This window comes from Hypanus sabinus, chromosome 15, assembly GCF_030144855.1.
Source record: "Hypanus sabinus isolate sHypSab1 chromosome 15, sHypSab1.hap1, whole genome shotgun sequence".
In the NCBI taxonomy this organism is placed as follows: Eukaryota; Metazoa; Chordata; class Chondrichthyes; order Myliobatiformes; family Dasyatidae; genus Hypanus; species Hypanus sabinus.
The window spans coordinates 11,476,727-11,503,967 of NC_082720.1; the positions used below are offsets into that span (position 1 = coordinate 11,476,727).

Sequence of the window (27,241 nt, forward strand, 5' to 3'; positions counted from 1 at the left end):
AAAGGCTTTCTGAAAATCCAAATAAACAACATACATTACTGTATATATTTATATGGTGTATAAATATATCCACTATATTTAGTGATGCTACATGATTCCATCTGAAGTGCTGAGAACTTTTCTTCCTAATCCTCTTTCCGGAAACTTCTAGTGATTAAATTTTACATTCGGCTTCTTCAGCCAACAACGTTTTGATTACAAGTCAGCTAGTGCGACCTAAGAAAATGAAGGAAGTGCTATTCTTCTCTAGACAAGTACTGAAGCTGATTCACAAAGCTAATGCCAGAGAGGAGTCATCCATCCAAAGTGATCTAGCTGTGCTTCCATGATCCCAGAAACCACTGGAACTTAATTACACATCGAGGGAAACTAACTAACGAAAGGGAAAAAAGTGAACAATGCAGATTCAAAGTACCAATGGGAACCCTGGCTTCTTGTGTGATTCACGTCAATAAATTCCTTCATCCCCGGGATCCTTATAAGAAGTCTCTTCTGCAGATTCTCTGAGGTTTTTATGCCTTTCCTAAAGTATATCCAAAGAACGGGACACAATACTCCAAGAGTGATCAAATTGGGTGTAAAGTTCCATCATAACTTCCTAAAGTAATGAACGTGATAGGTACTGATGGGTGTAACAGTTGTTGTGGATGCAGTAGGCTAAAGAGCCTGTTTCTGACTACAGCACCCGATTTTAACATGACTCTAGAGAGTTGAATCAAGACTCCAAATCATATCTTTTTACAGCGTTCTAGTATTTTCAGCACTTCTTTCTGTGATTTTATTCCTTTTCATCATTCCTTTTGTTGCTCAATAACTTGGGACCATTAATCTAATGCTCCTATTAAAGCACCAATAATAGAGGAAGTGAACCAGATTTGCAAAAGTGCAAGATAATTTTGCAACTTCTCGCTCATGGACTCACTACCTAGTCTGGATCTATCATTACTTAATTATTAAGTAGTGAAGTGATGGAAGAAACATGCAATCAGACTGTAGCGTCCGTAATTTCTGTCAAAAATAATGTTACCTCTCAGGCTTTCCAACCTAGACAATCTGACATGAAGACTTCTCTCACTCTCACTCTCACTTCCCAGAGGATCGCAACAACATATTTTTTGTTCCTCTCCCATTTGCTGACCTTCACCACCTCATTTTTGAAAACCTCTTTCATCCTCAGAGTCAGTCCTGTGAATCCCTTTTTCAGGGGTTCAAAACTGTGTAGTTTATAGGACAAGCAGCATCTGAGAAATAGAAACTAATTTAACCAAGTATATCTCCATGTCAACTTTGGCCTCACATCATCAGAAGAATTCCTTTTGTCCTGTCCATCTCAGCTTTGTAACTTAAAAATTAAATTTTTGTCCCTCCTTCCCGGTTCTGAATAGTGGTCTTTGACTTGAAATCTTAACTCTCCCACTTTCTGCATATGTTGTCTGACCTGAAATCATTACATAATAGAATTCAACCTGCAGATAAAGGAAACTACAAAGGCATGAGGGAAGAGCTAGTCACAGTTGATTGAAAGGGAACCCTAGCAAGGATGACAGCAGAATAACAATGGCCGGAGTTTCTGGAAGAAATTCAGAAGGGACAGGATAGATACAACCCAAAGAAGTATTTTAAAGGAAGGATGAGGCAACTGTGGGTGACAAGGGAAGTCAAGGACATCATTAAAGCAAAAGAGAAGACATAATATAAAGTAAAATATAATGGAAAGCTAGTGGATTGGGAAACACACAGAAATGCTAGAGGAATAGGGAATGGTGGCAATTACTGGAAGTTTGAGAAATTGATGTTCATGCCAACAGGTTGCAGGCTACCCAGACAGAATATAAGGTGTTGCAGCTCCAACCGGAGTGTGGCCAAATCACAGCAGTACAGGAGGCCATGGACTGACATGTCAGAATGGGAATGGGCAGTAGAATTGAAAAACGTCACTACAGGGAGATGCCACTATATCTGGTGGATGGAGCATATGTGCTCAGTGAAGCGATCTCTCAATCTACTGGTATACAGCAGGAGCACCAAATACAGTAGATGATATAAGAACATAAGAAATAGGAGCAGGAGTAAGCCACCTATTCCATCGAGCCTGCCCTGCCGTTCAATAAGATCATAGTTGATCTGGCCATGGACTCATCCACCTTTCCGGTAGACATTAGGACCCGGCGTCAGAACTCTGAATGCGCAGTGCTTCTTTTCATGAAAATAATCACGATCACAATTGAAAATGAAGTGGAAATAATAAAGCGGTGAAACACCATCGGTCATTGGAAAAGTGTTAGGCTAGGTTGGTCAACGATCACAGCAGTTTTAAAGGATAAAGTGAGAAAGGCTCTGCCCCAATGAAAGCTACAATTATTACTAAGCAACACAGTGGTTTAGTGATTAGGTTTTGGGGTTTTGAGTTTTTGATCCTCCACATCAACCTGGCACGGTGGAGAGCGCACTAGGGAGTGATCTGTCCCAAGTCCCGAGAACTTCCGTTCCCGAGCCTGGTGCTGAAACTTTCGTTCTTAAGTGTTTTATATGCATAGAAGGGTAAAATGTATACTATATACTAAGACAAACGTTTGACTAACTGACACTAAAAAATACCGGATGTACCCGTTCCAACTTACTTAGTAAGAGAACTTCTGATTTTTTTCGATTCCGATCCACGATAACCCACGCACATCCTCCCGTATACTTTAAATCATCTCTAGATTACTTATAATACCTAATACAATGTAAATGCTATGTAAAATGGTTGCTATACTGCATTGTTTAGGGAATAATGACAAGAAAAAATGTCTGTACATGCTCAAACAACAAGTGCTGGAAGAGCACTTCTGGGTTTTCACCATTTGCAGTTGGTTGAATTCGCGCATGCGGAATCTGCGGATAAGGAGGGCCGACTGTAGTTACTGAGGTAGAATCCACTGCTTCATTGGGCAGAGAATTCCACAGATTCAGTGCCCTCTGGGAAAAATATTTCCTCCTCATCTTTGTCCTAAATCTTGAGGCTATGTCTTCTAGCTCTAGTATATCCTACCAGTGGAAACAACTTTCCTGCCTCAATCTTATCTATTCCTTTCATAATTTTATATGTTTCTATAAGATCTTCTCTCATTCTTCTGAATTCCAGCAAGTACAGTCCCAGTTGACTCAGTCTGTCCTCATAGTCTAACCCTCTCATCTCTGGAATCAACCCGGTGGACTTACTCTGCACTGCCTCCAAAGACAGAGTATCCTTCCTCAAATAAGGAGACCAGAACTGCACACAGTACTCCAGGTGCGGCCTCAACAGTACCCTGTACAGTTGCATCATAACATCCCTGCTCTTGAATTCAATCCCTCTGGCAATGAAGGCCAACATTCCATTTGCCTTCCTGATAGCCTGCTGTACAGGCAAACCAACCTTATGTGACTCATACACAAGCACTCCCAAGTCCCTCTGCACAGCAGCATACTGCAATTTTTTTACCACTTAAATAATAATTTGCTCTTCCATTTTTCCTTCCAAAGCGGATGACCTCACATTTACCAACACTGTACTCCATCTGTCAGACCCTTACCTACTTACTTAACCTATCTATATCTCTCTGCACCTTCTGCAAAATTTGCTTTTTCACTCAATTTCGTATCATCAGCAAACTTAGATATACTACACTTGGTCCACTCTTCCAGATTGTTACTGTATATCGTGAAGAGCTGTGGGCCCAGCACCAACCCCTGTGCCAACCAGAGTGTTAGCCATGTATCCCGACTCTCTGCTTTCAATTAGTTAGCCAGCTGTCTATACATGCTAATACATCACCCTCAACTCTATGCATCCTTAACTTATGGATAAGTCTTTCATGTGACACCTTATCGAACGCCTTCTGGAAATCCAAGTAAATAACGTCAATCTGTACCCTTCTATCCACTGAGCTTATTGTATTATCAACAGACTCACAGGTGAAACGTCGCCTCACCTGGAAGCTCTGTTTGGGGCCCTGAATGGTAGTGAAGCAAGAAGTGTAGGGGCAGATGTGGCACTTGTTCCACTTGCAAGGATAAATGCTGGGAGAGAGATCAGTGGGGAGGGATGAGTGAACAAGGGAAAGATCTCTGCCAAAAGTAGAAAGTAGGGGTGAGGGAAAAATGTGCTTAGTGCTGGAATCCTGCTAGAGACGGTGGAAGTACAGAGAATTGTGTGCTGGACATGGGGTGGTAGGTGAAGACAATAGAACCCCTATCACTGGTGTGGTGGTGGGAGGACAAGGTGAGGTCAGACATATGCAAAATGGAAGAGATGTGGGTGAGGGCAGAGAAAGACCCCTTCTTTGAAGAAGGAGGACACTTTAGTATAGCCAACAAAAAGGCAAGCATTGCAGGGACCTGTGCAAGTGCCCAAGGCCACATCTTTGGTTTGATGGAAGTGGGAGGAGCAGAAGGAGAACTTATTGAGGGTGAGGACCAGTTCTGCCAGATGGAAGAGAGTGATAGAGAGTGATAGTGAAGAACTGGTTGGGTTTGTTGTCCAGAAAGAAATGGAGAGTTTTAAGGTGGATGGGTGTGTATAGGCACTAGACATTCATAGTGAAAATTAGATAACCAGGGCCAGGGAACCTGAAGTCATTGAAAAGATTCAGAACACGTGAAGTGTCGTGGATGTAGGTAGAAAGGGACTGAACCAGGGGTATAAAACAAAGCTGAGTTATGTAGATATAAGTTCAGTGGGGCAAGAACAGGCTAAGCAATGGGTCTACCCGAACAGGCAGGTTTATGGATCTTGAGTAGGAGGTAGAAATAGGTATTGTGGGGTAAGGGAGCTATAAGGTTGGGGAAATGGATGGAAGATCCCCAGAGTTAATAAGGTCAGAGATGGCCTGCTGCTCCTTGGTGGCGTCCTGTTTGAGGGGTAAGTAAGAGAACATGTCTGAGAGTTGCTGCCTGTTCTCAGGGAGGTCAGTCCACCAGACTACTACAATGCCCCCATTATCTATAGGTTTGGTGGTGAACTTTGGATTAGTGTGGTGGGATTGGAGAGCAGCAAATTTGGGAGCAGTGAGATTAGAATTGGAGAGAGAAGATTCAGTTAGCAGGCACAAGACTAGAGTGGCATGTCTAGGAGAAGGAGGAGGGTTGAAGACGACAGTAGGGGTCATCATTGTGGGCTGGGAAGTCCTTGTCAAAGAAATAGGCTTGGAGATGGAGGCAGCCGAAGAAAAGATCGGTGTCATGGCGGGTGAGGAACTCACTACCTCAGAGAAGAGTAGGTCAGAGAGAATTGTGAAGACCTGACACTGATGAGAGCTGGGATCAGAGATGGGAAGAGGGTTGGTTGTGTTTGAGGAGAGGAAAGGTTTGGGGTGTTCTTGTGTTCGCGTTTGTGACTGTCTTAATCTATCCTGCTATATTTAAAGATCTGTGGAAACACTTCTTCACTCTGGTCAATACCTTCAAGTTTAATGTATATTCTCTTGTCTGCTTCATGTTCCAAAATGCATTACCTCACAATTCACATTAAATTCCATTTATTACAAGCCCCTCTATATCTTCTTGCAGCTTAAAGCTTTTCTTCTTATGGCTAAGTTTTAGATTGTCTCTGTTGTGCTGCAGCATTTAATCCAGATCATCAATATATAAAAAAAGGGGCTGAGTAATGACCTCATGGAATGTCATGAGAAATAGCTTTCAAGTCACAAAAATACATATTAATCATTAATTTGTCTCTATCCATGGAGCTCAGGATTTAGCTGCCCTAGTCCTGTAAGATCCTGAAGCCCCTTCAATCTCTTTCCTAATTTTCAGCACAATGAAGTCCCTGGAGCCAGTTTTCAATCTTCCAAGTCCTGTTCAGTTTTCATGCTTACAGTAGCCCACTGGAAACATAATCTTCCTTATTTAAATAAATAAGACATAGGGCGTGTGAAGGAGGCCTGGGAAGGAGGGAAGATATAAAAAGGAGAGACAGAGTGAGGTAGTTCTCTTTTGGAAGAGGACAGCGAGGCTTTGAGAGGAAGTGCGGCGGTGGCCATTTTCAAATTGTCCAATTGCTTCTCAGATCGGAGTTCCAAGAGGCGGGACTGCGCAGGCGCGTGAAGGAGGCCTGGGAAGGAGGGAAGATATAAAAAGAACGCAGCCTTAAGAAGCAGGCAGCTTCGTTTGCGGGCAGCGGAGTGAGCTGGGAGCAGAGTGTAGTGCTCAGGGGGCTTAGGCGGAAGAGGGCACAGTAGACTTATCTTTTAGTTCTTGTTATTTTCAGCTATTTGGGAAGTATGATTGTGAGGGCAGCTTGTTCTCGGTGTTGGATGTGGGAGGTCCTGGAGTCTCCGAGCCTCCCGGACATCCACATCTGCGCCAGGTGCACCGAACTGCAGATCCTGAGGGACCGAGTTAGGGAACTGGAGCTGCAGCTCGATGACCTTCGCCTGGTCAGGGAGAGTGAGGAGGTGATAGAGAGGAGTTATAGGCAAGTGGTCACTCCTGGGCCACGGGAGGCAGATAGGTGGGTCACGGTCAGGAAGGGGAAGAGGCAGGTACTAGAGAGTACCTCAGTGGCTGTACCCCTTGACAATAACTACTCACGTTTGAGTACTGTTGGGGGGGACAGCCTACCTGGTGGAAGTGACAGTGGCCGGGCCTCCGGCACAGAGGACGGCCCTGTAGCTCAGAAGGGTAGCGATAGAAGAAAGAGGACCATAGTAATAGGGGACTCGATAGTCAGGGGTTCAGACAGGCGGTTCTGTGGAGGTGATCGGGAGTCCCGGATGGTAATTTGCCTCCCTGGTGCCAGGGTTCGGGACGTTTCTGATTGCTTCCAAGATATCCTGAAGTGGGAGGATGAGGAGCCAGAGGTCGTGGTACATGTAGGTACCAATGACGTAGGTAGGAAAGGGGAAGAGGTCCTAAAATGAGAGTGTAGGGAGTTAGGAAGGCAGTTAAGAAGAAGGACCGCCAAGGTAGTAATCTCGGGATTACTGCCTGTGCCACGCAACAGTGAGAGTAGAAATGGAATTAGGTGGAGGATGAATGCGTGGCTGTGGGATTGGAACAGGGGGCAGGGATTCAAGTTTCTGGATCATTGGGACCTCTTCTGGGGCAGGCGTGACCTGTTCAAGAAGGACGGGTTACACTTGAATCCTGTGGGGACCAATATCCTCGCGGGGAGGTTTGCTAGGGCTACGGGGCAGACTTTAAACTAGTAAGATGGGGGGGCGGGAATCAATTTGAGGAAACTATGGGAGAGGAGGTTAGTTCACCAGTAGAGCAAGTAAATAGACAGTGTGTGAGGGAGGAAAGGCAGGTGATGGAGAAGGGATGCACTCAGCCCGAAGATGTAGGGGAGAAGAAAGAAAAGGTTAATAAATTTGAATGCATTGTTAGGGATGAAAAGAGAGGAGGAGGTGGAGAGTATCTTAAATGTATCTATTTTAATGTTAGGAGCATTGTAAGAAAGGTGGATGAGCTTAAAGCGTGGATTGAGACCTGGAATTATGATGTTGTAGCTATTAGTGAAACATGGTTGCAGGAAGGGTGTGATTGGCAACTAAATATTCCTGGATTTAGTTGCTTCAGGTGTGATAGAGTAGGAGGGGCCAGAGGAGGAGGTGTTGCATTGCTTGTCCGAGTAAATCTTATGGCGGTGCTTTGGAAGGATAGATTAGAGAGCTCCTCTAGGGAGGCTATTTGGGTGGAATTGAGGAATGGGAGAGGTGTAGTAACACTGATAGGAGTGTATTATAGGCCACCTAATGGTGAGCGTGAGTTGGAAGAGCAAATGTGTAAGGAGATAGCAGATATTTGTAGTAAACACAAGGTGATGATTGTGGGAGATTTTAATTTTCCACACGTAGACTGGGAAGCTCATTCTGTAAAAGGGCTAGATGGTTTAGAGTTTGTGAAATGTGTGCAGGATAGTTTTTTGCACCAATACATAGAAGTACCGACTAGAGATGGAGCAGTGTTGGAATTACAGAGTTAGGGAATGCGATAGGTCAGCTGACAGATGTATGTGTTGGGGAGCACTTTGGGTCCAGTGATCACAATAGCATTAGCTTCAATATAATTATGGTGAAGGACAGGACAGGACCTAGAGTTGAGATTTTTGATTGGAGAACGGCTAACTTTGAGGAGATGAGAAGGGATTTAGAGAGAGTGGATTGGGTCAAGTTGTTTTATGGGAAGGATGTAATAGAGAAATGGAGGAATGGAGAAATAGAGAAATAGATATAGGCAGCATGGAGTAAAGGAATTGCTCGAGGAATATAAAGAATGTAAAAGGAACCTTAAGAAAGAGATTAGAAAAGCTAAAAGAAGATACGAGGTTGGTTTGGCAAATAAGGTGAAAGTAAATCCGAAAGGTTTCTACAGTTATATTAAAAGCAAGAGGACAGTGAGGGATAAAATTGGCCCCTTAGAGAATCAGAGTGGTCAGCTATGTGTGGAGCCAAGCGAGATGGAAGAGATTTTGAACGATATCTTCTCTTTGGTATTCACTAAGGAGAAGGATATTGAATTTTGTAAGGTGTGGGAAACAAGTAAGGAAGTCATGGAACCTATGACAATTAAAGAGGTGGAAGTACTGGCGCTTTTAAGGAATTTAAAAGTGGATAAATCTCCAGGCCCTGACAGGATATTCCCCAGGACCTTGAGGGAAGTTTGTGTAGAAATAGCAGGAGCTCTGACGGAGATCTTTAAGATGTCATTAGAAACGGGGATTGTGCCGGAGGATTGGCGTATTGCTCATGTGGTTCCATTGTTTAAAAAGGTTCTAGAAGTAAGCCTAGCAATTATAGACCTGTCAGTTTGACATCAGTAGTGGGTAAATTAATGGAAAGTATTCTTAGAGATAGTATTAATAATTATCTGGATAGACAGGATCTGATTAGGAGTAGCCAGCATGGATTTGTGCCTGGAAGGTCATGTTTGACAAACCTTATTGAATTTTTTGAAGAAGTTACGAGGAATGTTGACGAGGGTAAGGCAGTGGATGTAGTCTATATGGACTTCAGCAAGGCCTTTGACAAAGTTCCACATGGAAGGTTAGTTAAGAAGGTTCAGTCGTTAGGTATTAATGCTGGAGTAATAAAATGGATTCAACAGTGGCTAGATGGGAGATGCCAGAGAGTAGTGGTGGATAGTTGTTTATCAGGATGGAGGCCAGTGACTAGCGGGGTACCTCAGGGATATGTTTTGGGCCCAATGTTGTTTGTAATATACATAAATGATCTGGATGATGGGGTGGTAAATTGGATTAGTAAGTATGCCGATGATACTAAGGTAGGAGGTGTTGTGGATAATGAGGTGGGTTTTCAAAGCTTGCAGGGAGATTTATGCCAGTTAGAAGAATGGGCTGAACGTTGGCAGATAGAGTTTAATGCTGAGAAGTGTGAGGTTCTACATTTTGACAGAAATAATCCAAATAGAACATACAGGGTAAATGGTAGGGCATTGAGGAATGCAGTGGAACAGAGAGGTCTAGGAATAACAGTGCATAGTTCCCTGAAGGTGGAGTCTCATGTAGATAGGGTGATGAAGAAGGCTTTTGGAATGCTGGCCGTTATAAATCAGAGCATTGAGTTGGGATGTAAAGTTAAAATTGTACAAGGCATTGGTAAGGCCAAATTTGGAATATTGTGTACAGTTCTGGTCACCGAATTATAGGAAAGATATCAATAAATTAGAGAGAGTGCAGAGACGATTTATTAGGATGTTACCTGGGTTTCAGCACTTAAGTTACAGAGAAAGGTTGAACAAGTTAGGTCTCTATTCATTGGAGCGTAGAAGGTTGAGGGGGGACTTGATCGAGGTATTTAAAATTTTGAGAGGGATAGATAGAGTTGATGTGAATAGGCTGTTTCCATTGAGAGTAGGGGAGATTCAAATGAGAGGACATGATTTGAGAGTTAGGGGGCAGAAGTTTAAGGGAAACACGAGGGGGTATTTCTTTACTCAGAGAGTGATAGCTGTGTGGAATGAGCTTCCTGTAGAAGTAGTAGAGGCCAGTTCAGTTGTGTCATTTAAGGTAAAATTGGATAGGTATATGGACAGGAAAGGAGTGGAGGGTTATGGGCTGAGTGCGGGTAGGTGGGACTAGGTGAGATTAAGAGTTCGGCACGGACTAGGAGGGCCGAGATGGCCTGTTTCCATGCTGTGATTGTTATATTGTTAAATCTTCCTTTATCATCTTTTGAGTCATCTCCAAACACCACTGCCTTAGTCACCTCTAGCTCCCTCCCCTCCCTTGCTCCCTCATCCCCACTAATCACAGCTGAGCCTTTAGTTAGTTCATCTCCTTCCCCCTTCCTAAAACCTGGCACAATTTAAGCTTTTTGTCATAGTGAACAACTCCTTCTATAAGTAGCTATTCTGATCCTGAGAAGCATCTTTGAATGGCATTCTGACATTATTAATTATTTTTACAGTATTTCATTAAAGTATTTTATCAATGGAGGTTATGTGTGGTTCTTGCTGAATATGGAAATAGCACTTACCTAAATTGTCAAATGCCAACTGGGTGAAAGACAATGAACTCCCTTTATCAATGTGATAGGGCACCTCATCTGCAGGCTTAGCTTATAGCAACAAATGAATTAAATTAACTAGCCTGTGGATGTGGAGACAAGCAAGATGAAGAATCAGAAATTAATAACTTCACCTTCATTCCAAGATTACTCCAGGATAGAGGACTGCATAGAGAATTTTAATTTGTAAGGATCAACTGGGTCTAGTCTTCAATTCTAAAGCAAATAGCTTTAGTTACCAACAAAGATACTTCCTTCTTCAAATCTACTCCCAAGATGAGATTTTCAAGGTGTATGTTAAATTGTGAGGACCACTTTCCAAAAGCTTTGGGTGAGATGATTTTCAGCAATTGGCCAGCTCTGCATCAGTCTCTCTTAGACTTCAGTGCCACTAATCTGAGTGAAGTAAAAAAGTACTATTCTGTACTATACTAAAACTGAAGAAGATCCACTACACAGATCTGTCTAGAATTTGTTTCTCAGTTTAATTGATAAAGGATGTAGACAATCTTATTAAGAAAGATACCTTTTCATTTCCCCCTCATGTTGAATGGAATAGTTCACTCTCACTGTAACAGGATCTCTGCTTCCAGAGCCTGTACTTACCATATAAACGTTGTAGAGCCTTCCTGTCTAACCAGTCTAGTTCAAAGTTTTCACCATGCGTGTTGTAATTTGGGTGCATAACAGAGCCTGTTCGAAGGAGATGGGGCAAGCCAAGTGCATGGCCAATTTCATGGACAGCAACCTATAGGGAAGAGTGCAAGGAAGCAGTCTATAAGCACAAAGTTGAACAAGATCACTTTCTTGGTTACATTGTGTTTAGGTAACTTAAAATGAATTGGGTAACTCAGTGGGGTTTACTTAAACATGCAAGATCCCTTTTCTTTTGGCTTTTTTGAAGATTCATTAAGATGTTTAACAATGAGAAGGCACGTAGTTTATGCTGTATTTCATGGATCTCAGACCAGCTGTTTGGTTGTAATTTGTTGAATAAACTAATCTCCTGAATATTCCAGTAAAGTTGTTATTTCTATCTGCACGTTTTGAACAAGCACTGATGATCATATTCATGTGAATAACTACTGCGATTACACAAAATTGGTAGGTCCAGGTAGTAAGCGTGATGGCAGCAAAGTGGAAGTTATTTATAGCTGTCATCTAACCCCATTACAGCTTCAAAGATCATTTTGTCTCTACCAAACTATGTTATTTTTATTGTTTTGCAGTTTTCTCCCCTCTAACTCCAGCTGAACGTACTGACTAATCAGAAGTCTATTCATTCCCAAATGATATCAGAACTGAGTGGATGACATTCAGGAGAAGTGGCTGATACCCCCTCTTTCTCTGTCTCTCCCCGACCCAGGGAGGTAACTGCTGGCTAACAACACGTTAAGCTGCCTGAGGTGACTTCACGAGAATAAAGTAAGAACCGAGCTTGGGCCACTCCAGAACCAATTTCTCTAAGTTGGAGATCACCAGCAAAGCACTGTGTCACTTCACTGGCCTTCCATCAGAGTTTTGAACATCAGTGGAATTGGTAACTAGTAATCAGTTTATTCTTGTCACGTGTTGAGTACACTGAAAAACTTCGCTGTGCAGGCCATCTACATGGATCATTCCATAGCATTTTTGAAGTAGACAAAGGGAATGGCAATAATAGAATGTAGAATATAGTCTAGCAGTTAGAGAAACAACTAAAATGAAGTGTGGGTGAAAAATAAAGTTTAAGAACCATGACAAAGTAGACTGAGAGATCAAGTGTTTACCTTTATTGTGCAAGAGTCTTATAACAGGAGGATAGAAACATTCCTTAAGCTTGATGTTGCTTATTCACCAGCTTTTTATCTTCTGCCTAATGGAAGACGGGTAGATGATGGAATGACTAGGGTGGGAGGTGTCCTGGATTATGCTGTCTCTTTTACTAAGTCAGCGAGAAGTACAGACAAGACTACATGGAGGAGAGGCTGGTTTGTGTGATGGACTGAGCTGTGTTGACAACTCTGTGCATTTTCATGCAGGCTCAGGCACAATTGCCATAACAAATTGTAATGGACTTGGTACATCTGTAAAAAATAAGGATTACTATGCAGCCTACTGCAGGTTATTTAGACTTTGATAAAAAATTATCTGTCTTTTAAAACCATTTGATAATATTTGTTTATTTGATGCAGCAGGGAAATAATTTATCCATGTTGCTATCCAAATGCTTTTCAAAGGTTATCATTGTGCCCAGATCTACCACTTCCGGTGACAGCTCTTTCTACCTACTCACCACCCAGTTGCCCTTTGGACCCAATTATATATTTTCTCTCACCATAAACAATTGGACTCTAGTTCTGGACACCCCTACCTTTAACATGGAAAACATCCTATCCGAATGTATCACAGTTTGGTATGGCAGCTTCTGTGCCTAAATCCACAAGAGTTGTCAACGCTGCTCAGTCCACTATGCAAACCAGCCCCTCCTCGGTGGGCTTTGTTTATTCACTTTATCTATGCACCATACAATATTCAAAGCATCTAACAAGGTCACCCTCAGCCTCAGCCTCAGCCTCTTACATTCCAAGGAAGAAAAACCTTCCCTGCCTATTCAGCCTTTCCTTAAAGCTCAATCACTTTAGCCCTGATAAAATCCTTGTAAATCTTTTTTTTTGTACCCTCTCCATTTTAATGCCATCTTTATATTTGGATCAGGTGATACTTAATCTGGTGATTCCACTCATCATAAAGTCAGCGGCTGCACTAATTTTACAAAGATGTAAATCTTTGTGGATTAACTGTGACAGACATTATTCAAAGAGGTGCCATTTTCCCTAACAGAGAGGAGGGAAATACACAGATAGAGATCGATTGAGAGAGAGCGAGAGAGATTCATGTGTTCATCGTCACATTGTAAACATATAAATAGGAAATACCATGAGGAGGCTAATGCCTTGGCCGTTGTTGGTGACAACAAAATGTTCAGCATCATCGAAGTGGATATCTGCTAAATACCAAGCATGGGCAAAGATTTGTCCTGTTCCATCAAAGTCCTGAGAACAGCCAAAGTGTTGCCCTAGAACACAAGCATAAAAATAGTTTTAAAATATTTACATGATGAATATTTCATTCTTCTAAATAATATTCACACATTGCTCAGAAATCTCCAGCCTTGGTTCTGAATGTCAAAGAGAAATAATTGAAATATTGCAGAAAACTTTTAATTGCAACAGAAGTGGGACTTGATATATTATAAGGCCAGGTTAAGAATGATGAGGAAGGGGATAAAACTATTTAATGTATAAGGAAAGAGTTACTTGGAGATGAGTTGGAAAATGATTAATGATTATAAGATTAATGTGAAATACTTTGGACATTTTCCAGAAAATTACAGTTCCTGAGCTGCAGGAAGATTGAGAATGTCAGATAGAAAATAGAATGAAAATATAATTCAACCAAAATGACCCCCTCTTTGTCTCAGCTTGTCTATTCTTCAACTATCCTGTTTATTTCAACCTCTCCTTCTCCACATGTATATATTGGTGAGATAATGGGACTAAGATGTAAGTTTCATCTTGGGCACAGCACGTCGGTCGGCTGGCATCTTGCCTTCAGCTTGTCTTGGACTTGTGCATGGGAGTCCAAAGTGAGCTGACCAATAGACTACAGAGAGCCTATGGTTTTCCAAGGAACCATCAGCTCATAATATGCTCAGTCTAGGACATAGATGTGAATATCCTGCTAAATCTGTAAAGTTCAGTTCCATTAAAACTCAGTTGTCCATACCCAATCTTTTTTTTAAAGAACCAACCAATCCTCATTCAGTCATTTGTCTGTAATGGATCAAACTAAAAATCTTGTGATAGTAATAGAAGTTTTGGTGATGGCTCTTTTGTGGAAAAGACTGATTCCCTCAAGGCTTTCCCTGACTAGTTGAAGAATAAGGTTATGTGTTTTGAATTTTGTCCTGTTTCGCTGTGAATGCCAAACTTTTGTTAAGTCTCGGCCACATAATCATAATAAGACCAAAAGATATAGGAGCAGAATTAGGCCTTTGGCCCATCGAGTCTGCTCGGTTATTTAATCATGGCTGATCCATTTTCTCTCTCAGCCCCGATGTCATGACTTCTCCCCATATCCCTTCATGTCCTGACTAAACAAGAATCTATCAAACTCTGCCTTAAGTAAAAATCTTAGGAGTAAGGATCTCTCAGTCAGTTTAGGTGTGTGAGAGCATGTTCATCTGTAAAAATGGAAGTGTTGTGATAAATGTTCTGTGCCTTCTTATTGATTGTCCTCTCTGTTGTGCCTGAATGTGCTTGGGGAACATTAGACAGGGAGAGGTCAAATTGCCTGTCAAAAGTAAAATAATTTTACTGCCAAGAAAGTAAGTTCATAAGATAATTGAAATCTCTTCTGAGATTGATTTTTATATGTGTTGTGTCAGTTTACAATGCCCCAGGATTATCTGCTTCCAGTTATAAGAAGGTAGACATTAACTATTATATAATAAATTAGCAAGGTAGCCATTAGGAACTGCCCCTCAGATTATGGACTGATTGAAGTCCAGTTGTAAGCATAACTTGTCCAGCTGGAGCTATCTCAACACACTCAGAAGTAGTCCTGAAACTTTTCCATTTGAACAAAACCCACTCTGGTGATTTTTTTGTTCTCCTTTGCTGGCCAGCAGCCACTTGACAAACATTTATCTGGCATCCACCCCAGGTTGGCCAGGATCCAACAATGAACCATTCATTTCTCTTGTTGTGGCAGTCAGTGCACCAAAGGTGGAGGATACTAGACCCTCCTCATCCCAGAAATCAATAGCCAGTTTAAAGATTCTCCTTTAAGAATAAGCTGACCTTCTGTGACTGACTGAGAAACAGTCCACTGCTGAAGACCGTCTGCTGATTTTCAGCCTTTCATTGACGCAGTTTAAATCTTAAATGCATGCAAGTGGTGAACTTCAGAGGCTATGCAAATTAAGAAGTGTTAGCACCATAAAAGAGGCATTGCAAATGAGGCTGTGGCATTGAAAGAATTAACATGCCCCATATTCTTCAATAATATAGGCTTACAAGGATTGTCAGGGGCTATCAGACATGTAATAAGCAATGCTTTGAGAACTCTAAGCCTCAGAAGATTTGAGGTTGGAGTCAACTCATTCTAAATGTATTCTCTCTCTCTGTCTCTCTCTCTCTCTCTCTCAAATTTCCCTGCTCATTATTACTTTCTTTTGCCTTTTACCTTTTTCCATCACTACCAGTTGCTTAAACTGTAGACTGATCTTCAGATGCAGGCACAAGTGAAAGAAGCCACCTTGTCTTCAGTGTGAGCCCGCTGCACGACAGCAGTGAAACCTAGGCCCGATCTACTGCTGTCTGAGGGAGCTGCACTTCCCGAAACACTGCATGAATCCCAGGCACCATCTTTTCTCTGGGCTGGATATTATGATTCTCGAGGCATTCTTTGAAGAAGGTGAAAGCCCAGTGTCCTTGCTTTATTTACCTCTCCATCAGCAATTTTAAAATTAGATTGGAGACTGCACTTGCTGGAAATCTGGAGCAACACACAGTGCACTGGAGGGAAATGGAGGACTGATGTTTTGGGTTAAGAGCCTTCCACATGAAGGGTCTCAACCCAAACATCAAATGTCCATTTCCCTTCAGAGATGTCACCGGACTTGCAGAGTTCCTTCAGTGCTTTGTGTGTTGCTTAAAACCTGATTATCTATCATTTATCTCTGTTCCATTTGTGAGTGCTGTCTACAGTGGTACATTAATGAAGTACTTCATTGACTGTGAACTGTTTGGGACATCCTGAGGTGGTATTCCTTTGTAACCCCTCTATATAATTTTGCTTTCTTGCATACAATTCAGTACAATAACAGATTTTTGAACCATTTTTAAGATGTGTGTGAGGAATACTGATTTAAATATGCCATTTGTGTGACATTACAACTAACAGTGGCACATATAGTAGAGATGAGGGCTCACTCTCTATCATCCTGACCTCAGTTGCTGTCTGTGCAGAGTTTGCATGTTTTCCCTGTGGGCTTCCTCCCAGCACTCCAGTTTCCTCCAATGTCTCAAAGGCATGTGGGCTAGTTGCTTCATTGTAATTTTCCCCTGATGTGTAAAAGAATCTGGGGGAAGCTGATGGGAAAGTGAAGACAATAGTGTGGATTTGGATGGGGTTGATGTAAAAATGGTACTTGATGGTGAACATGCTGAAAATCCTACTCCTATACTGTGCCTCTCTGTAATGTCAATAGAAATATCAAACTTGCATGTAAATAACCTTGTGGACTGGAAATCTAAAAGAATCTGATGTCACCTAATGGTTTTCTTTCAGAGGAAAACATTTATTAGGTATTCTTCGTGACATGCAATGGGACAAAATATAACAATGCTCCTCTGATGTTAGGCATGCCTTTCACAAGAGTTGTTATTCTTTCATTGCTAGGTAGATCTTAGTGCTTAACACAAAAGACACAATATGAGGCAAGAGTTAATTGCCTGTAATGTTGCAGAAGAAACATGTTTAACTGCTAATCAAGACTGACACTTTAAAGTCACCATCTGAATACTCCCCATGGGAATCCAGCCAATTGTAGCCGATAGCAAATAGCTGAGATCTATTTCAGAGCAGTAATCAGCTGGTAAATTTCAGACTGCAGGTCAGGTGAATCCAAGCTAAATGGCTTGGTATCTCTTTTTAGTAAAGATTGTAACAAATGTGATATCTGGTGTCTGATGGGCAAATGTTAGTCGCAAGACTATTATCTAAGCACAATTATTATTATGCATCATTAAAGGGTTGTTTCAATAGCTATTTATATCTTTATTTGACTATCATCCAAAGCACCTTAACACCGCCATTACATTTTGGGATGTTGCCAGAGAACAAGTACACATTGTGTGCCAAATTATAGGTAATGGGTGTGGCAGTGGATTAGACTCTGGTTTTACACCTTGAAAAACTAAATTGGAATCAAGCCCAAACAAATGGGTTGTCACTCTTTTTTCATTGGGGAAGGGTCAAGATAGTTTAAGTCAGCTTCAAAAGCAGTCCACAGTAAGACAGTGTTCAGCAGTACAGGAAAACTTTGCAGTTGGCCTTACTTGGACATCAGTTTTCAGGAAGGACACAGAATAGTTGGTGCAGGAAGTGTTGAAGTCTCTGTCAGTAATGCTGTTCTGTGGGTAGAAACATAGAAAACCTACAGCACAATACAGGCCTTTCAGCCCACAATGCTGTGCCGAACATGTACTTAGTTTGGAAATCACCTAGGGTTATCCATAACCCTCTACAGCAAAAATTACGGAGCTTTGCCTTGTCTCTGAACATTAAAACAATCTAGCTGTATTCATGATGAAATGAAAGCAGCAGGGAGACAGTAGGAAATTCCATACTCAATAACTTTTTAATAATATGCCCTCATTTAATCAGGGCTTTCATTGCTGGTCTTTACAGATAAAGATTTTCAAAATTAAGAAATACTTAGATAAGGTAGACAAACATAATGGCTCTATTTGTTAGTGGGACCAAAGTAAAAGACCTGTATAAGGCAGTCTCAAATAAATCCGATTTTATTTATTTATTTGTTTATTAAGATACAGTGCAGATAGGCCTTTCAGGCCCTTCAATTCACACCTCCGAACAATCCCTGATTTAATCCTAGCCTAATCATGGGACAATTTCAAACTACCAACCAGTAGGTCTTTGGGTGGGAGGAAACTGAAGAACTCGAAGAAAACCCATGCGGTCATGGAGAGAAAGTACAAACTCCTTACAGGCAGCGGTGGAATTGAACCCTGGTCACCAGTACTGTAAAGAGTTGCGCTAACCTCTATGCTACCATGCCACCCCAACAGTGGCTAGAATATAGAACTCACTCCTACTAGAGAGGTTGAAGTAAATTGTGCAATTACACTTTAGTTGGTACGTCACTCAAGAGAGAACAGAGAAGAAGGATATGACAAAAAAGGATGAACGAGGTGAGCAGAGAGGGGAGAATGACTTCCCTTTGTTCTGTAAGTACCCTGCAGGTCCTTGTTCCTGTCATCTTACTTCCTTAAAGGAGTACTTTTGCATTTAGCTGACAGACTCTCCCTGACTTTCCTTCACATTAGACAGCCACATTCATTCATGGGGAAAAAAAAATCACAGAATTTCAGTTTTCTTAGAAAAGAAGATGGTATTGAAGAATTTTATGCATAAAGTTCAAGAATAAAACTGGACTTCCATTTTTGTAAATTTCCTACCACAGTCCTGAGGACATCCATTTAATTAATTTGTTGCACATTAGCGACTTCATGACTACAATAATTATATAGCAAGGATTCCATCTTATTGTAATCTGAAACACCTCTAATGACCCCAATTCAAGAAGGAATCAAAATATTACATGACAAAGTGTGACGGTCCCCTCCACCAGGCCCACTGAACATTCTCATCGAAGCCCAAATTCCTTCAGACATCAAGATATAGGAGCAGAATTAGGTCATTTGGGACCATCAAATCTGATCCACCATTGAATCAAGGCTCATGTTTTCAACACCATTGTCCCAGCTTCTTGTTGTAACCCATAATTCACATACCTATCAATAACCTGTCAATCTTTGTCTGAAATACACCCATTGACTTAACCTCCACTGGAGTGCAGCAATGAATTCCAAATATTCACCACCCTCTTGTCAAAGAATCTCTATTTTAAAGTAGTGAACTTGTTTGTGGAGCTGTGCCCTCAGCCCTAGATGCTCCTAGTAATGGAAATATCCTTTACATGTCCACTGTATCCAGGCCTTTCAGCATCTAGGTGAGTAGTGACATATTAAGGACCAGTGTGCAGTTGGTAGACGGAGGCTATTCTAACAAGTGTCCATTTATGATCATTTGTTGAGGGACTTGCGTCCTTATTTGGGCATTTAGCTCCCAAGTGGAGCATAAGCGATTCATGACCTCCCACCTCCATCATCCTCAGAAGTCAATGGTATGGTTGGAGTTTATCAACGCTTTTGCAATCCATTGAAACCACTGTATGGACAATTGGCCTACACAGCTTTATAATGGAGGATGATTGTAATTGGCACTCATTTTTTCTAGCCCAGGTACTCTGACCCTTTGTCCAGTTCACATATGGATGTTCAGACTCAAACATACACCGCTTTAATTTGGGACACTGTTTAGAGTTTACAAGTGTGCACACCCTTGTATGGGAGTTTCTCTTTACCTGTTCCAAAGCCCAATTTGATGTTAATTTCAGCAGGAAGAGAAACCAGATCCTCCTCAAACTCCAGTGGGGTCACCTCACTCCACATCCGGAAGGCCAATCGCAGGATATTTTTCTGCTGCTCGACACTCATTTGGATGGTGAAGGCTTCATCCATAAGGCGCCACTTCAGCTTTCTCTTTGAGAAGCCCATGCTGGTGGATGCTCCTCCAAGGGCATCAAGGCTGTCTCGCTTCTTTCTGGAATGTTCCACCAGTCTGGCAAGGAAACGCTTATTCCTGGCAGGTCTCTGCTCTGTTTCTGGCTGTGTGGTCTCTGAGGAACTGTTGTTGGACTTGTTGTGTGACGTTCCATTGACCTCGGAGCTGTTTTCCATGCGCATCTTATCAGGCACACCGCAACGAGGCAGATTCATTATCTCAAGTGTGGCATTGTCAAGGATTCCAGTGGGACTCAGCCCATTAGCTTCTTGGAATTCCTTGAGGTTCTGAAGATAAGATGGGTGGTCTGTGGCTGCTTTTGGAGCACTCCTTGTGGCTGTCTCTCCAGAAAGTCCTTCACTCATGATTTGAGGCACTTCTCCAGCAAGAGGGTTGTCTTCCTTTGGAGCCATGTCTTTACCATTCGCTTGGTGTTCCCAATCCACAGGTTGACCCCAGCCAAACTTTTTCAAATATTCCTGCAGGATAAGTTTTTACAATTACTAATGCTTAGCTCTCCAGACTGTTGTTAGATTAAACAAAATGGTGATGAACACTGTGCAGAGATAAAGTTAACCGAGCCTTAAGGGCATGTTTCCTGTTGACATGAAGCTTTAGACTCAGTACTTGAGTAATCATTAAGGGGCTTTTTGGCAGAAGTGACAAATGTTTCTTTCCTGTTTAGGTGGTGGAATTGGAGGAGGTTACACATTGGATCAAGCATCCTATCAAACTCTCTCCTTAGACAACTCAGTTACAAGTCAATACTTGGCCTCTATGTCATCAAATTACACAGCACAGCAACATTATGTTCCACCCATTATGTCTGTGCAGCCATTTCAGTTTTAACTAATCTCATCTTTCTACACATGGCCCATATCCTTCCTTTCCTTGCCTGGTCATGTGATGATCTAAATGCTTCTTAAACTCCACTGTCTTATCTGCTTTCCCTGGCAGCACATTCCAGGCATCCACTCTGTAAAGAAAACACCTGCTTCACAAATCACCTCTAAATGTCTCTTCTCTCAGCTTGATCCTATAGAACACAGAATTTAGTTCAGTACACACAGGAGCAGGCCACAACGCCTTTGCCAGATGCAATGCCAAATTAAGCTCAACCTTTTCGGCCTGTGTCTCTGGTCTACGCCCCTCACCAGTATCATATCTGCTTCCAGCAGCCTATTCCAGGCACCAGTCGCTCTCTGTGTAGAAACACTTGCCCTGCACCTCTCATGGAACATAGAGCCTAGAAAACCGGACAGTACAGACAGGTACAGGCTTTTTGTCTCACAATGTTGTGCCAACCTTTGAACTACTCTAATATCAATCTAACCCTTCCCTCCTACAAAACCCTCCACTTCTCTATCATCTGCATTCCTTTCTTAAATGTCCCTAATGTATCGTCCTTTGCCACCCCCACTGGCAGGGCTTTTCATTCATCTGCCACTCTCTTTGTAAAGAACATACCTCAGATATCCTCCTCCCTCCATGCTTTCCTCCAATCACATTCAAATTATGCCTCCTTGTAATAGCCATTTCTGCCCTGGGAAAAGGTATCTGTCTACCCATTTGACCTATGTCTCTTAGGATCTTGTTCACCTCCATCAAGTCATCTCTCATCCTCCTTCACTCTAAAGGCTCACTCAGCAACTCTTCATAAGTCATGCTTTCTTGTCCTGGCAGCGTTGTGGTATCAGTCTTTAGAGCTGGGAGCAAGCTTTAGAGCAATGGCAACACGATAGTGCAACACTTTACAGTACAGGTGACCCGGGTTCAGTTCCTGCCACTGTCTGTAAGGAATTTGCACATTCTCCCTGTGACCACGTGGGTTTCCTCTGGATGTTCCGGTTTCTTCCCACAGTCCAAAGACGGACCAGCTGGTGGGTTAATTGCTCGTTGTAAGCTACCCTGTGATTAGGCTGGGATTAAATTGGGGGATTGTTGGGCAGTGTGGCTCAAAGGAGCAGCCAGGCCTATTCCGTGCTGAATCTCAATAAATAAAATCATAAAATCTCCTCTGCACCTTCTTGAAATCTTCCACACCCTTCTTATAATGAGGTGACCAAAATTGAAAACAATATTCCAGTATAATTCTCCTTTAAACTTCTCCCTTTTCACATAAATGCACGAACAGTAGTCTGTGGTATTAGTCTCTTTATTTCAGTCTCCTGAACAAATTGCTATGTAATGACCCTAATTTTCAATGGTTATCTGATAACATTCCAAATAATTTATTGATCTCTTTTGTTCCCAAGAGAAGGGCATTTAGTTCCTTGGATTTACTCTGTTATTTAAATACTGTGGCTAGCCTCATTTGCCTGTTTCAGCTCCACATTCTTCATAAATCTCTTAAAGTCTCTTAGATAGGCACATGGATATGAAATAAAAATGGAGGCAAGGGTGAGAATGATCTTAGCGTACGTTAAAAGGACAGTGCAACATCGTGGTGACGGAAGAGAGGTAGTGTTCGATGTTCCATGCTCTTGGTAACATACAACCATCCAAGATTAAGTCAGAAAACTTTGAACATGCTCAGCAGTTCAGAGAGTTTCTCTAGACAGAGAAAAAGTCAACTTTTCGAGTCTGAAAAGCTTAATCAAAACTGAGAAAGAAAGAAATGAGGAGATACAAGAGATACCCGAATCTGGAGCAATAAGCCGGAGGAAGTCACCAGGTCAATCAGCATCTATTTCCCTCCATAAATGCTGACTGACTTGCTGAATTCTTCCAGTGCTTTAACTCTTGCGAAGAGTGGACCAAGTTAGCAGTGAAGGTGAAGCAGTGTGTGGGTGAGTCAAAGACGGGAATAAGTCAGACAGGATGGCCTAAAGCAGCAGTAAAGGACAGATAAGGTTAGATTAAGCTTCTTGTCTGTAATGTGTTGCTGATGGTGAGGTTATGGACCATGCCCAGCAGGCCAGTATACATAAAAGAAAAACTAAAATAAAACAATGACAGGGCAAAGTTGTTAGTTCTTGTACAAATAGAGAGAAAGAATAAATAGTCTGAAGTTGTAGAATTTCATATTGAGTCCTATCGGTTTTAGTCTGGAAAATTTCAACTGCCTGGATAAGGTGGCACAGTTGTTATTTTACCAGACCAGCATAACAGCGGCATTTTTCCAAATGTATTGAGTTTAAATCCCACTTTTGTGTGATAATCTGGTATAAAAGTCACTATTAGCAATATTGACCATGAAACAACAGAATTGCTTTATAATCTAATCTGGTCTTTCTATAATTCCTATGCAGTCTGGCTTATTTCTGACATGGAAATATGGTCCTCTGAAATAGTCGGGCAAGCTGTCCCACCAGGAAAGGTAGTGGCTAGGTAAACAACAGTTCCATGAACATCACCATCCTCAAAGATAGTGGAGCACCACATGGTAAAGTGAAAAACAGATCAAAGTGACGCAACTGTTGTTCCTCTTGGTATTTATTTATTTATTGATATACAGCGAGGAATAGGTCATTTCAGTACTTCAAGCTGTGCTGCCCAGGAATCCCCAACTTAATCCTAGCCCAATCATGGGACAATTTACAATGACCAATTAACCTACCAACTGGAAGGTCGTTGGACTGTGGGAGAAAACCCATGCAGTTATGGGGAGAATGTACAAATTCCCCACGGGCAGTGGCAGGAATTGAACCCAGGTCACATGCACTGTAAAGAGTTGTGCTAATCACTATGTCCATTCTCCTTGAGTACTCTTTATCACAAAAGACACACTCCAGTGAGGTGAGTGACCTTACCTTATATAGAAACTAAAATATGGCTGAAGAGATTGCTAGAGCCAAGACCATTGGTTTCAACCATATTTCAATGCTAAGTCCTTTTACCTTTAAATATCTTTAAGAGTCAATGTCACTGGATATTTAGGGATCATTATTTCAGGGTGCACTGCTAGTATATTGGGTTAATTTTTTCATCTGAGCAGGTATTAACCTATACAAGTCCAGATTGCCAAGGCTTTAAGAAGCCTGTACTCTCAAGTACTCTGCCTAGCTTGGGGCACTACATTTCAGGAAGGATTTATTTACCTTAGAAGAGGCATATTAGCTCATCAATAATGTTTCATTAAATGGCTCATATTCCCTCAATTATTACATGGAGATAATCTCTTTGAGGTGCTTGATACGCTTGACAGGGTATCTGCTTTTTCCTGATGTTGGGGCTTATGCTGTTTAGTGCAGACCAAGCAAACATTAGATGTATAATGGGCAACTAGGTGCCCACAGTGATTACATCCTAGGAAGATTAGGTTGCCTGTCTCTAATTAATTTGTTGTTCATGACCAAATAGTTTTCATGTACTGCCTTTGGACAAAGGGAATTGTAAGGCTTCTGGTAACCTCCTGCTGAAGTTGGACAACAGGAGGTGATAGAAATGTCTTTTTTTTGCCAGTGTTTATTGTGCCAATGAACTTGACATACATCTGTGAACCTGGAGCTTTGAAGGAAAGGAGCTCCAGACTCCCTGTGGGTGGGGAACTTGCAGTTAAAATCCTTTAATGTAAATAGGATTACTGTCCAAAATTTACATCAGAAGTGTGAATGGGATCAAGATAAGTTGTGAGGTAAGGTTCACAAAGTGTCAGAGATTTCCTGAAACTTGTCATTTTAAATGAATTGATTGCAAATGGACACCGAGAGGCACCATGATTGGATTTTACACCACTCGCAGCAAAACTCTAGGCCCCTGTACCTGACCCTCCGGACCTCAATATGGGTGCTCGGTGTTTAGACTGGATTCAGTGGGCTGGAGGGCCAGCACCCATGTATGATCAGAATCTACAGTGCCTTGAAAAAGTGTTCAGCTCCCAACCCTTTGTTCTCATAAGCTTGTATTACAACCAGGGATTCTGAACAATTTAACTGAGAATTTTTATTCATGAATCACATGCCCAAAACACAGGGTAAATTGTAAAGCAAGAAAACCTAAAATTTCAGAAACCAAAATGTCAGCAATTCAACAGTATTCAACCCCTTTGCTCAATATTTAGTTGAACCACATCTGGTATTACAAAGAGAAAAGCATATTCTTGTTGTAAAGATTTTACAAAGCATCACTTAGAAGATACTGTAAAGATGTGGAAGAATGTCTTGTGGTCAGATGAGAATAAAGTGGAACTTTCTAGTTTCAACACTAAGCAGTATGTGTGGCATAAATATAATATAGCACACCAGCCAGGTAACACCATCCCTACTGTAAAGTATGGTGGAGGTAGCATTCTGCTATAGGAATGCTTTTTAGCAGTAGGGACTAGAAATCTGATCAGGATTAAAGGGAAGATAAAAGCTGCTGAATATAGAGAAATCCTGGATAAAAACCTGCTAGCCTCTGCCAGGAAGCTTAAACTGGGGAGGAAGTTCGCCTTTCAGCAGGACAATGACGCAAAGCACACAGTCAGGACCACCACGGAGTGGCTTCAAATGAAGAAAGGTAATGTTCTTGAGTGGCCCATTCAGAGTTGTGACCTTATTCTGATCAAACATCTTTGGCAATACCTCAAGATTGCTCTCCACTGGTGCTTCCCAACTAACCTGACACAGCTTGAGCAATTTTGCAAGGCGGAATGGGCAAATCCTGCTCTATCATATTATGCAAAGCTAATAAAGACTTATCCCAAAAGATTATTGGCTGTTACAGCTGTGAGAGATGGTTCAACTCATTACTGAATACTTTTGAACTGTTGACATTTCAGTTTTTGAATTTTTAATTTTCCATGCTTTATAATTTTCTGTTTTTTGGGTTCTACTGTGAAAAAGAAGGTTCATGTGATCCACAAATAAAAATTCTCAGTTAAATTGATCAAAATCCCTGGTAGTAATACTCACTTATGTGAACAAAGAGCTGGAGACCAAATACTTTTTCAAGGCACTGTAGATGTCACCAAACTCAAAATAGATGAACGCATTTACAGACCAACACCACTCAGTCGAGGGTAACAAGCAAAGAGCAAAGACAACAAAACACGTCAAGAAGACTCACACCAAACTCAGCTTCAAGAACAATTTTAAACAAATTGTCAGAGATTGCGTTTTTGTGAGTTGAGTCATCTCCCATGAAACGGGGGTGGGGAGGGGTCTCTCTTCTCTCACCTCTGCTGTTCCGATAGTGAAGATGCGGGGAGCATGCCAGTTATTCCTCTCTGCGTCAGAGTGATCCCTTTTGTTGAAGACTGGCTCGCCACCACCAGGGATCAGCACAGTGGAGCAAAACAAAACAGCCACAGGTGTGAGGGTGTTGGACAGTTGCATCCTTCTGGCCTCAAACGTCTTGTTCTTGTGAGTTGTGGAGACGTCTCCTGCCAGCTGTCGTCAGGCTGACTTTTTTAAGAATAATTCTGCACTCCCTCCTTCTGCCCCTCCTGGTGACGCTCTGCAAGACCCCACCCACAGTCTTGGGCTGACAGGCAGGGATGATTAAACTTGCAGCCTGTAAAAAATCCTTTAAAGTGCACCCTTTCTACTCATTCAAAGAAGAAACTCAATACTCATTCATTTCCAGGGGGTGATTTCGTTTAATTCTTTCTGTTGAAACCCAGCAAAATGCAATTGGATATTTTAAAAAATAATATAGAATACACAATGACTCGTTGCAAACACCACAAGATGGCATAATTAATTCCTGTCCTCCAACCACAATAACTTACGTTGGTGAGGAACTTTTATCCAGGAGAAGGGCTTGATCGGGGTCTTTATAGGTGTGGGAAAGGGCAGGAGCTGAGTAGAGTGTGACTATTTAAACAGGTTGTTAAAACAACAGTCAGAAAATAAAAGTTGTTTGTAAAGCCGATTTCATGGGGTGATATAGTGAGGGACTTAGAAAGAGCAGCTGAGTGTGGGGGGTGGAAGGTCGTTGGGCATGGGATGCAGTTTTCGATAGGGACTCTGCTGAAAGTTGGTGTGGAGAAGGAGAAGGGAGTTGTAGGGAGTTTAGGAGGAGGTGTTGCCCAGAGAGAAGCAGAAGAGAATAGTAAGAAACTCAGAGGTAAGGGAAACACAGGGGAAGGATTTCAGAGGTGTGTAGTGCCTTGACAGTGAGGGGAATTTCAGATCCTTCAGGGGTGAGGCATTGACCAGTCCCAGGAGATGGACACAATGATGACTTTGGTGTCAGAGTTTGTATTCTACATGCATTGAAAACGATTCCTTAACTTTGACCAGTAAAAAGTAAGTAATATGGTTTCACATGATGAACCTCAACATGCCTAGCTTCATATTTCCAAGTTTTATTCTGAATTATGTTTCAGGCTTTGACATGTAACTTAGTGACTTCATAGAACTGTAGAGTCACACAGCACAGATGGCCTTTCAGCCCATCGAGAC

At 41.8% G+C, this 27,241-nt stretch overlaps 1 protein-coding gene across 1 annotated transcript in view; it reads right to left on the reverse strand.

Annotated features, from left to right (window-relative positions):
• Positions 1-26,170, reverse strand: part of LOC132405123 (matrix metalloproteinase-21-like) — a 37,691-nt gene extending 11,521 nt beyond the window's left edge. Inside the window, exons 1-4 of the mRNA XM_059989825.1 lie at positions 26,012-26,170; positions 19,711-20,389; positions 13,412-13,551; positions 11,100-11,241 (exon numbers count right to left, since the gene is read on the reverse strand). Coding sequence (XP_059845808.1) covers positions 11,100-11,241; positions 13,412-13,551; positions 19,711-20,389; positions 26,012-26,170 — 1,120 coding nt within the window. The remainder of the gene's footprint in view (positions 1-11,099; positions 11,242-13,411; positions 13,552-19,710; positions 20,390-26,011) is intronic.
• Positions 26,171-27,241: the final 1,071 nt, after the last annotated feature.